Source organism: Pinus tabuliformis, chromosome 6 (assembly GCF_031772625.1).
Source record: "Pinus tabuliformis cultivar Carrire ecotype Pingquan chromosome 6, CPIR1, whole genome shotgun sequence".
NCBI lineage: Eukaryota > Viridiplantae > Streptophyta > Pinopsida > Pinales > Pinaceae > Pinus > Pinus tabuliformis.
This window is the reverse complement of record NC_142292.1, coordinates 1,751,448,802-1,751,461,555: the sequence shown is the minus strand read 5'-3', so window position 1 is coordinate 1,751,461,555 and position 12,754 is coordinate 1,751,448,802. Positions and strand designations below refer to the sequence as shown.

The following is a 12,754-nucleotide window of genomic DNA, read 5'->3' as shown; positions in this document are numbered from 1 at the left end:
TTTCTGGGGTTGGAAGTTTGGTAGAAGAATGGAGAGATCTTCCTGGGACAAGGGAGGTATGCTACAAAGAAAAGATTCAGAATGCAAGATTGCCGACCCATGGCTACTCCCAACTGAAAGAAAATAGATGCATCAGAGGATAAAGAAGTAGATCCCACCTTGTACAGACAACTTATTGGGTCGCTTATGTATTTGGTCAACACTAGGCCAGACATTTGTTTTGCTGTCAACACTCTTAGTCAGTTCATGGTGGAACCAAAAATGGTGCATTGGGCAGTAGCAAGACACATACTTAGGTTTGTACAGGGAACAATTGGATATGGGTTGAAGTACTCTAGAGGGTAGGATATCAGCTTGAATGGGTCCACCAATGCAGATTAGGTAGGTAATTCAGTAGACCATAAAAGTACCTTAGGGTACTGCTTCAGTGTTGGATTAGGGATGATATCTTGGTGCAACAGGAAGCGAAAATCAGTAGCAATGAGTTCAGTAGAAGTAAAATACATAGCAGCCAACATAGCTACGTGCGAAGCCATATGGCTCAAAAAATTTCTTGTGAGCCTATTCAGAAAAAGGATGGAGGCGACTAAGGTTTACTGTGATAACCAGAGTTGCATCAAACTCTTTGAGAATCCAGTATTTCGTGATCGGTCGAAACATATAGATATCCGTTGTCACTTTATCAGAGACTGTGTTCAACATGGGCAATACAACTACAATATGTTCCCATAGGAGAGCAGGTGGCCGATATACTCACAAAGGCTCTCGGAAGAGCTAAGTTTACTCAGTTCGGAAAGTAGTTGGGTATGGTTGAAAATTTGTTTCAGTAGTAGTAGCAGGTTGCAATGCAGGGACTGTTAGCAGTGGCAGTGCCAACAACAACACAAATGCAACAATTCAGAGGGAGCTGTAGTACAGATGTAGCATTGACAGTGGCAGTGTCAAAGGCAGTAGTACAGTTGCAGCGACAACACAGTGGTTGGTGGACAACATGTCAGATATCAACAGAGCAGAGGACGATGCTTCAGAGTCAGAGCAGTATGCAATAGCAGTATATTGCTAGAGCACATTCCTCGCTAAGAGAGAGTGTTGATTTGGGGTAACATTGGATGTGCTCGAGGCCTCAAATTTTGCAGGGAGGCTTGAACACATGTATTCCAAAGAACCCAACATGTGTTTTGGGAAATTCCACCCAAAAGTGATTTTATTAAAATAATTAATATTTTTAATGGGTTTCCTAAGTGTAAACTTAGTAAAATTAAAATATTAATGGGTATTAATCTAATAAGGGGTGAAATTTCTAGGAAAGGCCATAGATCAAGTCAAAACGATCTGAGCCTTTGATTATGATTTAATCTAGGCCGTTGGTTGCCCAACAGGAAGATATAAGAAGGGGCTTCAGGGTCATTTGGAAAATACACTACACAGATACTCAATTGCCCAAGTAAAATCGATTTTCTCACTGGTCGAAGTTCGGCAAGAGAAAATCGATTCAGAGGGAGAGTTGCAGGTGGAGGAGAGATAGAGGGGTTCAACATTACTCAGGGAAACAGGGACGAAGACGCAGAGCAATAGAAGTGACAGCGCTAGGTAGGTTGACACTAGGAGAGGCAGCATTGGCTTGAGTGACGTGGCATTGCGTAGGCTAGTCCAGAGGCCAGAGAAAGTGATGCTGGGCAAGTCAGAGAGACGCAGAGGGTGGAGGAACCTCTCTCTCGGGTCAGATACTTGTTCAAGAACGTCTGTAAATATTTCTTAGAAAGCCTTGTTCTATACTGCTGGGTGTAATTTGTACATGTTGATTTCTGTTGAAGAATAATAAAACCCTCATTTGCTGCATCGGCTTTCCTGCATTGGGTTTTTCTGGGGACAATTGTCCAAAAATAACTGTGTCATTGTGTTTGTATATTTGCCAGCATTTTATTTACATTTACCTTCTGCAATGTTTTAATTGTGAAGGCTGCAGTAGAATATGTTTCGATATTTGCAGTAAGAATACAATGGATAACTTATTTCTGAGATAATTAGTAGAAGAAATCATATTAATCACTGCAGTAGGATTTCCATTTTTGAAATTTTCACAAGGGAGGCTTCTCCTCAGCTCCCTTTGGCTTTGAAGGAACTTCCTTTTGATCATAGTCAACGTCACTATTATTTAATCTCAGAGGGTTGTCCATATGCTGCCTTCTTTCTGGTTGACCTTCCTCTGCAATCTTTTAGTTCTATCATCAATAGAATATTACCTCCTTTACATACTCAGCAAACCGCCTTCTTTCTGATCGGCGGCCTCATTCTTACCTACACTGGTCTCTTATCTGACCTGAGGCACTTCAACCCCTTCTGCTCACAGGTGTGAGGCCTTTCGGCCCCCTCTGCTCCCAACTAAGGCCTCTTGGTCCTCCTGCACTCAGTCGGAGGCTATTTGACCCTCTGTTTACAGCTCTGAGGCTTTTCAGCTCAATTCTAGGGCTTTAACCCTCCTCCTGGGCACAAACAGAATCTCGACAGCCTCATTTTCCTTCAAACAATAGACAGAACCTCACTTCCAGCCTCTTTTTTGTTTGGCAAACAGACAGAAAATACTTTGTCCAACAGACAAGATACTCGGTCTCTTCTAGAGATCTACTTGTCCTGCTTCCTAAGACAGATAAGCTCCAGCTCGGCCTCTTCCAAAACAGATACCAATGCCAATGCATCTCCTCCATTAACAGTCTTTTCTACCTTATCCTCCATTTCATACTTCTTTGCTAGACTGGGAGCATACATGTTTAGACAAACATCTTTGGGAATAGGACCAATAAGGGTCAAAATGTAAGGGAGTAAAAAAACCTGAAATCTCAAGATCGTCTATTCCCACAATCAATATATAAGAATAGTCAAACATGATGCCAACATGAGAACTAAAATCCTCAGGAGTTAAACTAAGAACTTTTGACTTTCTCCCCAGCTCCCTCTAGTTTTAGACTAGCTTCCTTGTCTTCCATTCTGAGACTTGAGAGATAGTCAAGCTGTTGAACATTTGTCTATTGGGATGACTTAAGTGGCTGCTTTTTTACCGACCTCTGATACCATGTTGAATTTTCTACAATAGTGCAGAGTAGAAACTAATCTTCTGATCTGATAATTACTTTCCAATGATTTCCAATCAAGTTATCTTATGTCACATTTATTATTAAGAAATTATACACACAAAATCTAAACAGTAATGCAATGAAATCAGTTAGATCATAAAGAGACAGCCAAACAAAATAGTGACAACAAAATTACCTTGGGAAAACCTAACAACTTTTCTTCCAAGGAGAAATTGTTTTTCAACATTACTTACAATTTCAAGGGAATTCTAGAAATCAGTTCCACAAATCCAAGTCCAATATACCAGTCAAACATGGTCAAATGCCAGCTAGTCAATGCTGGTCAAACCTCCAAAAATCAGAGAAATTTGTGCTGGTCAACAGTCTGAACTTTCGGCTTGTGGTCAGCTTGGTCCTGCGGTCAACTACGGTCAACTGTGGTTGACTGTGGCCCAAATCTGTGGTCAAAGTGTTCCTCTTCTGCAGTCAAACTTGCCTCTTTCTCTGCAGTCAAATCAGTCAAAACTTTGTTCAAGCACAATATATTTTTCGATCAAAAGGAGCAGGTCAAATTCGGCCAAATGGCAGCTTCTTGATCTCGGTCAAACTTCAGATTTCCTCCTCTTTTCCTTGCACGTGTGGATCAAAACATAAGAGAGAATGATGATTTATGAATTGGTCAAATGGGAGAAGTCTCATGCGTATTTATATTAGTCAAAAGGGGTGGACTTTGACCAAGGGTCACACCCATTTATTTCTGGGGCCGACTTGACACTTAGGGCCTACATGAAGCCCAAAAATAATAATTTTTAATTTTCATTTCCATAATTTGCTTTGGCTGACTTGGGGGGCCTTTTGACATGCGGAAATACCTCCCGATGCTACACAAAACTCAACAATTTTGACCCAACAAGGGTGATGAAAATACTACTAGTGGTATTCTGATCGTATAATTTTATTATCCTCTAATAAAATTACTCAATTTTTTACTTGGAGAGAAAACTTCCAAATAAACATAAATATGTAAATGAGAGGGAGAAGGGTGATTGGCCTTGGGCATAACGAGAGAATCCTGGTAGCCCTTTTTGGCAATGTTATCAGAACCAAACTGGTTATCGAACCAGTAGACCCCTCAGACCGAGAACCCGTTAGAATTGGATTGGAATCAGTAAAAAAACTAGACGAAAAAATGGTCTACCAAAAACACATAAAATATTCAAATTATAAAGAAAAACATATATATTCATGTGCATCTATATGAATCCAAGCCATATATATACAAATAAGCAAAAGTTCTCATTTATAGTGCAATCCATTTGTGAAACAAAAATATGTCAAAAAACAGGACGTGGATGGCCTCTGACATCCAAAATAAATCACGCTACAATAAATACCTACATATCATCAAAATCTTTGTCTATATTGGGATCTTCATCATCAATATCACCCTCTAAGCATTAAAATAAGATAGGAAATGCTTAGCATGCCAATTCAAGATTTTGTTTGTGTGTTGAGTACATTTTTAGTAGGATCATGAAAGAGGAGTTTGACAACCAATGCCGCTAACATGAAGGTACATAGAGGGCATGGTGTTCTTAATTAAATACTAGCTCCATAACCTCGTTCATGACAAAATCCAATGGAAATGTTGCAATCCCCCGAATCCTGAAAAATTGTTATTTCTGTTGGATTTTGAGTGGGGTCTAAAATTCTACTTTCTCCATAATACATATGAAATCCAATGACGTTGGAACCACTGTCAAACATCTTGAGTCATTTCATGGTGATGTTAAAAATTCAAGTAGAAGGATGAAAATGAAAGATAGAGAATGTCACATTACCATGAATTGCATAGCAATAGTAGGGCTGTAGGCTTGAATATTAGGAAATTATTATGGGCCAAGAGCCAGCTAAGAGGGGGAAAAAGAAAGACAGGCTCCGCGTGCTGCACTGTTCGGTTAAAATGGCTGGTTCGGTACCGAACCGGCCAAAAAACAGTTCAAGAGGTCAGTCCGAACTGGTTTTTCCTTCCAACTGGTTGGACTGGCTGGTTTAGACTGGTTCTGATAACACTGCTTTTTGGTCACTTCCTGTTCTTATACTGCAATATTCCATGGATAGAATTATTGTTCTATTTTATAGATAGTTCATTTTACCTGCAGTTCCTGTAGGCCATGTTCATTTACCAGGGATGAACTTGCATATATGTATAAAGTTTCCTATATTACTAGTTATATAATTTGAAGGAACATAGATGTTCTGTTTTGGTTCCAAAATGAATTTTGATCATCTTCATCACAATTCACACAGCAATTCTTAATCATTCTGGTATAGGTTCTATGTTCATTGATTCCTAATGTAGGATAGGAGATGACATGATACAAGCAATCAACATAGGATATTAATGTAATAGTTCATACGTGATCAAGCAAATGTAGGTGCTGTATGTAAACAGCTATATGTGGCCTCGAACAAGTTTTCCACCAGCATTAGACAACAAATGTGCGCGAGAAAATATGAGTGAACTAAAATTACAATAACATATTATTTTTTTTTCCAATTTTAATTGCCAACCTGGCATTTAGAAATACAAAATTCAACTAGTATGATAAGTTATTTCTCAACCCTTGATTATGCAACGATTGTCTGGACATGACCAAATTATTTCCACCAAGTTCTTGTGGCCCTCTAGAATTGCACATGAAAATACTCCTAATGGAGCTTGGCTATTCCTTGGACAATTGGATATTTGCTAGTGTGCATTTGAGTTGAGAAAATATGAGAAACTAACTCTGGTTGATGTCGACTGTCTCTACCTATATATTCACTCATTTTTGGTGTCGACATGGCATTTAGTCTGCTCTGTGGATCTTCAATTTACCTACTACATCTGCTAATTCCTAGGGTCAAAAATTTGCCTTTCACATATTATTGTTTCTCAAATAAATTTCTCTACTAAGTAATTAATTGAGACAACTTTGTTTGAAAGTGAACCAAGTGGGATAGCTTGCTATTTAAGTTCATTAGCCACTAAGGTTTGAGAGGTTGCAATAAAAGTTTGTTTGTTAGTTTCACTTAGAGCTTTTTCCACTTAGATGTTTTTTTGATGTTAGATCCCAAGTTGGCTTTCATCCTTGCACTGTAATATGTTGACGCTAGCGGCTAATGTATGTTCATTTTGTAGAATTGGTAAAAGATCTAATAACGGTTTATGTGTATCTAGAAATTAACTACCTCTAGGCAGTCTTTCCCAAGAGCATGGTTATATTAGATATGTGCTTAATGGACCACCTTTATGTGTATTACAATTTACAAACTGGATCCTCTTGAATTTAATGAATTGAATGAATGGAGGAGTAAGTTTCGTTTTGTACAGTCTTATTATTTGGTTGGTGCTGAGCTTTGTCATCAAAATAAAATTTATACGACAGTCAACAACACATGGAAGTACCGAGTTTGACATTAGTTCTAGTGACATGGATGATTCGAAGCAAAAATATGGTACATATAAATGAATGCCTATTCTAAGTTAATCATTCCTTTCGAAACTTTAATTATGGGTGCAAGAAATATATCTCTTTTGATTGATTGATATTGATGGAACTGTAAACATATTTCTCAAGTATGATAACATATCTGGCATGAACTACTGAATGCATTCCGTAAATGATAGTATGAGTATAACCAAAGGAATTATTTCATTTTGATTTATTTGTGCTATTTAAATTTAATGGAGCCCATTTGTTTCAAATCCAATTGTGTATTGTTATGCATAACCTTTCATGTTTTTGTTTTACTTTAACATGTCTAATGTGTGAAACAAATTGGTTTCTACAGGAACGCGGCTATGAAGAAGAAAAAGGCTTACATATGGTCTTAAACTGCATGAAAAATTCAGAAGTTCGTAATTGTTGGAAGCAAATTGGTAAATTGATTAGTTTTCATTCATCATTGTAGTATGGTATTATTGATTAACAAAGATCGATTCAAAGTGTCTTATGTCATAGATTGAGAGTGTGTGGAAGTTTGTTGGAACTTACTTGAACTCAAGTCCTATAATGCTAATTTTAGATAACAATGGTATGTTCTATGCTTAAGAGCAATTTACTTAGATTTTTCTTTTTAGCCCAATATCAAGTTCTAGGTTAGCAATCACATTAACATGATAGTAAACGCAGATAGAACATAAATAAAAACAATAGAAGACAAGCCAAGACAAGAGGACACAAGATGTGGCGCATGCCAGGGACAAACCCCAATATGGATAAACCCTTTGATCAATTCTTCTTATTATTCTTCAAAAGTTCAGCAGAGAGAGAGTACAATATCCAAAATTCACTAGCCCAATCACAGTCAAACTCGATGCCCTAACCATAAAGTCAACGCGGGTCAAATCAGCAGAATTACACCTCCAAATCAGCCCAAAACAGTCCTGAAAATGTCATTCAAACTCGGTCAAGGCAGAGTCAAACCTGTGGTCAACTTCCCTTCGGTCAATGCTGGTAAAACAGCTCAGATTGCCTTGATTTCTGAAGCACACAATTTTATTTTATTGCCATGATAACATATTTTATTAATAATTGAATATATGATGATTACATTTTGTGAGAGGCCCTGGCTATATACCGCCTTAGGTGCCTCTTGGTGAATGGGATCATGCCCTTTGCCTAATAAACTATAAATAACTAATTTTTTACATAACATTGCCTTCCTCTCAAAAGAATGCTTTGTCCTCAAAGCATACGTAACAATGGATGTTGTTGACGAAACGCTTCAGTCTCCCAAGAAGCTTCTTCTTCTGGTAAGTCCTTCCACTTGATCAAGTATTCCTTGATTGTACAAGATCGAAGCTTCCTTTCTCTAGTAGATAAGATACCTTCTGGTTCTAAAATGACCCTTCCTTCATCATCTAGGGATGGAAGCGTTGTTTGCGCTGATTGATGGTCGCCCAGTGCCCTTTTAAGGCAGGAGACATGGAAGACGTTGTGAACACGACTTTTCTCTGGAAGGCTTAAACTATATGCAACTTGGCTGATCTTTTTATTGATTTGATATGGTCCATAGAACTTCGGTGCCAATTTATTTTTTCCTTTTTGTTTCAAGGACAACTGTTTGTATGGCTGGAGCTTGACAAATACCCATTCTCCAACTTCAAATTCTCTTTCGGTTCTGTTTCGGTCTGCTTGTTGCTTCATACGGTTCCTTGCATTATTCAAGTTTTCTTTTAGGGTTTGGACGATTTTTTGGGTTTCTTCTAGTTGGTTTTTAACAGCAGGTAGATTTGTCTGGACGGTAGCTAGATCCTTCCATTTTGGGGGTTCATATCCATACAAAGCTTGGAATGGCGTCATTTTTGCTGACGTGTGATAAGTAGAATTATACCACCACTCAGCGAGATGCAACCATTGAGCCCACTTATTTTGTTTTTCTGTAGCATAACAACGTAGGTAGGCTTCCAAACATTTATTGACAACCTCTGTTTGTCCATCTGTTTGAGGGTGATAAGCGGAACTCATATTTAGGTGGGTTCCTATGCTTTTGAACAATTCCTTCCAAAAATTACCCTTGAATTTGGCATCTATATCACTCACAATGACTTTCGGAAAACCGTGTAATTTATATATATTTTTGCAAAATACTTCAGCGATTTGTTTAGCTGAGTCTGATTTCTTTATTGCCATAAAGTGAGCATATTTGGTGAGTCTATTAACCACTACGAAAATATTGTCCTTGCCTTCAGATACGGTTAATCCATCAATAAAGTCCATTGATATTTCTTCCCATTTCTGATTCGGAATGTTTAAGGGGTAAAGTAATCCAGGTGTCATAATATTTTCACTTTTATTTCTTTAACATGTGTCACATTCTGCTACATACTTTTGAATATCGCGACTCATCCCCTTCCAAAAGAAGGATTGACGTGCATTGTAGTAAGTTTTAAAGAATCCTACATGTCCGACTGACGGTGAATCATGTGACTCCTTGAGTATCTTGGATTTAAACTTGGAGTTTGCATTCAGATAGATTCTTCATTTGTACCATAGAATATCATTCTTCCATTCAAATTTTGAGTTGTTTGGAAGGTTATGGATTATCGCAATTATTTCTAGATCCTTGGCATACTCACTTCGAATCTCATTAAGCCATTCAAGAACAACAACCGAGACTGCAAGTAGTGTTGGTTCTTCGTCTTTCCTAGACAGGGCATCTGTTACTACATTGTCTTTTCCCCATTTATGTAGTATTTCCATGTCAAAGGTGGTAATTTTTTCAATCCATTTTTGTTGTTCTTCGGAAAGTTTTTTTTGTTGAAGGAGGTGCTGGAGACTATTATGGTCTGTTCGAATGGAGAACTTACTTCCCAAAAGATAGTCCTCCACTTAGCCAGTGCGTGCATAATAGTGAGCATTTCCTTGTTGTATGTGGACTTGAGACGTTCTCTTTTATTGAGCTTCCTGCTTTCAAAAGCTATTGGATGCCCTTCTTGAATTAACACTGCGCCTATACCGAATCCGGAAGCATCACTCAATGATAAATGGTTTAGAGAAATCTGGAGTTGCCAATACTGGGGCATTAGACATAACTTCCTTCAGTTCTTTAAAATACCTTCCTGCTTCCTCATCCCATAGAAATGAATTCTTCTTTAAAAGGTTTGTCAGAGGTGTAGTTATATGTGCATAGTTTTTAATAAATCTTCGGTAATATCCAGTCAATCCTAAGAACCCTCTTAGCTTGGATACATTAACCGATTTGGTCCATTCCTTTATAGCTTTGATTTTATTAGGGTCCACTTTTACGCCTTCATGGGATATAATGTGTCCGAAGTATTCTACTTCTTTCTTTCCAAAGGTGCATTTGGATTTTTTTTGCGTAGAACTGATGCTCTTTTAGTAGTGTAAGAACTTTATCCAGATGTTGTAAGTGCTCCTTCCAAGTTTTACTGTAAATTAAAATATCGTCAAAGAATACTAATACAAACTTCCTAAGATATGGACGAAATAATTCGTTCATAGTGGCTTGGAACGTTGCTGGTGCATTGGTTAACCCAAATGACATTACTTTAAATTCATAGTGACCTTCGTGTGTTCGGAATGCCGTTTTTGGTATGTCTTCCAACCTGATTTTGATTTGGTAATAGCTTGACCTTAAGTCCAATTTTGAGAAGTATTTTGCGCCATGTAGCTCATCCAACATTTCGTCGATAAAGGGGATTGGGAATTTGTTTTTAATCGTTATTTTGTTTAATCCTCTATAGTCAATGCATAGCCTGAATGAACCATCCTTCTTCCTTACCAATACCACTGGAGCAACATACGGACTTTTACTTTTCGAGATGATCCCACACTTTAAAAGGTCTTGGATTAATCTCTCAATTTCTGTCTTTTGGTGATGTGGATATCGATACGACTTGATGTTGATGGGGTCTGACCCTGCTTTGACTTCTATTGTATGCTCAATTTCCCTATTAGGAGGCATTTTCATAGGCAGGTCTTGAAATACCTTTTCATGCTTCTGAATTAGATCTTGTACCTTTGGTGACTCTTCATTGATCATATTTGCAGATAACATTTCTAATTGGTGACATTGTACTACATAAGCGGGTGCTCCTTTTTGAATCATCTTCATCATTTGAGATGACTATACAATTTGATTCTCTGGTGCTTGGAGTCTGTGTAATTTGTATCTCTGCCCTCCCCAGTTAAATCTTATGAAATGTACTTGATGGTTGGCAGCATAAGTGCCTAGAGTTCGTAGCTATTGGATACCTAAGACCACATCTACTCCACCTAATGGTACAGTGAAGAACATAGATTCTAAATTAAAGTCTTGAATCTGCAATTTGACCTTATGGAATTTCCCTACCTTTTCAATCTTCTTACCTTCAGCTACCATCACCTTCATGTTTGGTAAGGCCCAAGGGAAATGAGAAAATGTTGAGTCTCTTTGCCATGTTTGCATCTAAAAAATTGTGGGTGCTACCAAAGTCGATGAGAACCACTGCGTTGTTCTTCTTTATATGTCCTTTCAACTTTAGAGTCTGAGGTTGTGATATACTTGTCATAGTACATAGTGACACTTGCGGAATACTTCTGTCATCTAATTCTGGAGAGAATTCTGGGGCATCTTCTGTTTCTTCTATGTCAGAATCCTCACTGTTTGAATCATTAGTTGCTTCACAGTTATATAGGTTCTTTGATTCTTTTCCTTTAGCACACCTATGTTTAGGGTCCCACTTCTCGCCACAACGCTTGCGTTTGCCTTCTTTTATCCTTTGTATTTCCACATTAGATTTTTCACCTTCATGACGATGTGGTGGAACATATCTTGTATTATTTGAATCCACAGACTGGGGCATTCTTAGTCTCGAATATACTTTTTCCGGTTTTGACCACAGTATCTGTTCAAATTTCTTTTCAATACTTTTTGCTTTTCGTCTTGCTACTTCTGTTGACATAATGTCATGAAGCTCAAGTTCTACTTGTAGATGAGTTTTAAGTCCGGAGATGTATGATTGAATTAGATGAGATTCTGATAACCCAGATACTTGTGTTACTAAGGTCTCCCATTCTCGAGTGTACTCATCCACACTTCCTTTTTGTCATTTGATGTGTGTTGAAAAGAACTCGTCTTCCCTTACACCTTGGAATCTTTTAAAGAATGCATCTTTAAATTTTTTCCAACTAATGGCGATTGTCGCCTTCTTCCACCACTTATACCAATTATATGCTTCTCCTTCCATTTTCATGGAAGCGTGCCTAATCTTTTCGTCATCATTGTCGATGTCGTAAATCTCGAAGTATTCTTCTGCTTTATTCAACCACACAACACTGCATTTTTCGTTCCCATCGAATTTAGGCATCTCGACTTTTGCCTTTCGCTGATATGTTGCTAATGGTGGAGCGAAAAGAGGGTGTTGATTGGTGAATGTATCCCAGAGTTGCTTATTTGAAAAAGTCGTGTTACTATTTCCTTGATGGGGCGTGGCTGATTTTTTTGGAGATTCTGCTTTTTCATGAGAATCTGCTGACTTTGTTGAATCTGATGAATTGTGCTCTTGATTACCTCCATCATCTTGGAATAGTTGTTCAGGTGTAACCTTCGTCCTTCCACACAAGGTGTTCAACAATGCTAATGTCTAATGATTCATTTCGGATTGGATCTGGTTTTGCCCAAGCTGTAGTTCTATCCGATTTATTTTATCCTGAAGCTTCTTGATATCGTCGGAATGCCCGATAAATTTACTCTCGAGATCGACTAATTTTTTGTTGAAATCATCGGAGTGGCTAGTAATCCTATTCTCCAAGTCAATCAATTTTTTACCGAAATCGCCCATTGACATCGACGACGTTGAACGAGTTTGTGGGGGTGTATATTTGTCTGCCAGCTTTTTAATTAATTAACTTATTTTTTTAAATTAATAATAATAATAATAATATTTTTTTTAATTAAATTAAATTATACAACATATAGTTTTTAAACTATATAATATGTATATATATATATATATAAATTATATATCATATACAATTATAAATAAAACGATATAATATATGCATTAATCTCTTGTGGTTTATATAAATTAATACGTTGTGGGAAAAGACGGGTCAAACGTCGGAGCGTTTGGGGTGACCTGAAGAAGATCGTGGACGGGTGTGCAGAGGATTACGTACAGTGGAACGACG

The 12,754-nt window shown here is 37.7% G+C and overlaps 1 protein-coding gene across 4 annotated transcripts in view; it reads left to right on the top strand.

Moving 5' to 3' along the window:
- Positions 1-12,754, top strand: part of LOC149265928 (uncharacterized) — a 265,831-nt gene that overhangs the window by 30,719 nt on the left and 222,358 nt on the right. For all 4 annotated transcript variants that reach the window (XR_016260101.1, XR_016260102.1, XM_089429840.1 and 1 more), the window contains exon 2: positions 6,909-6,996. Coding sequence is in view for 2 of the 4 variants with exons in the window: in XM_089429840.1 (XP_089285966.1) it covers positions 6,909-6,996 (88 nt within the window). In the remaining 2 variants the exon portion in view is untranslated. The remainder of the gene's footprint in view (positions 1-6,908; positions 6,997-12,754) is intronic.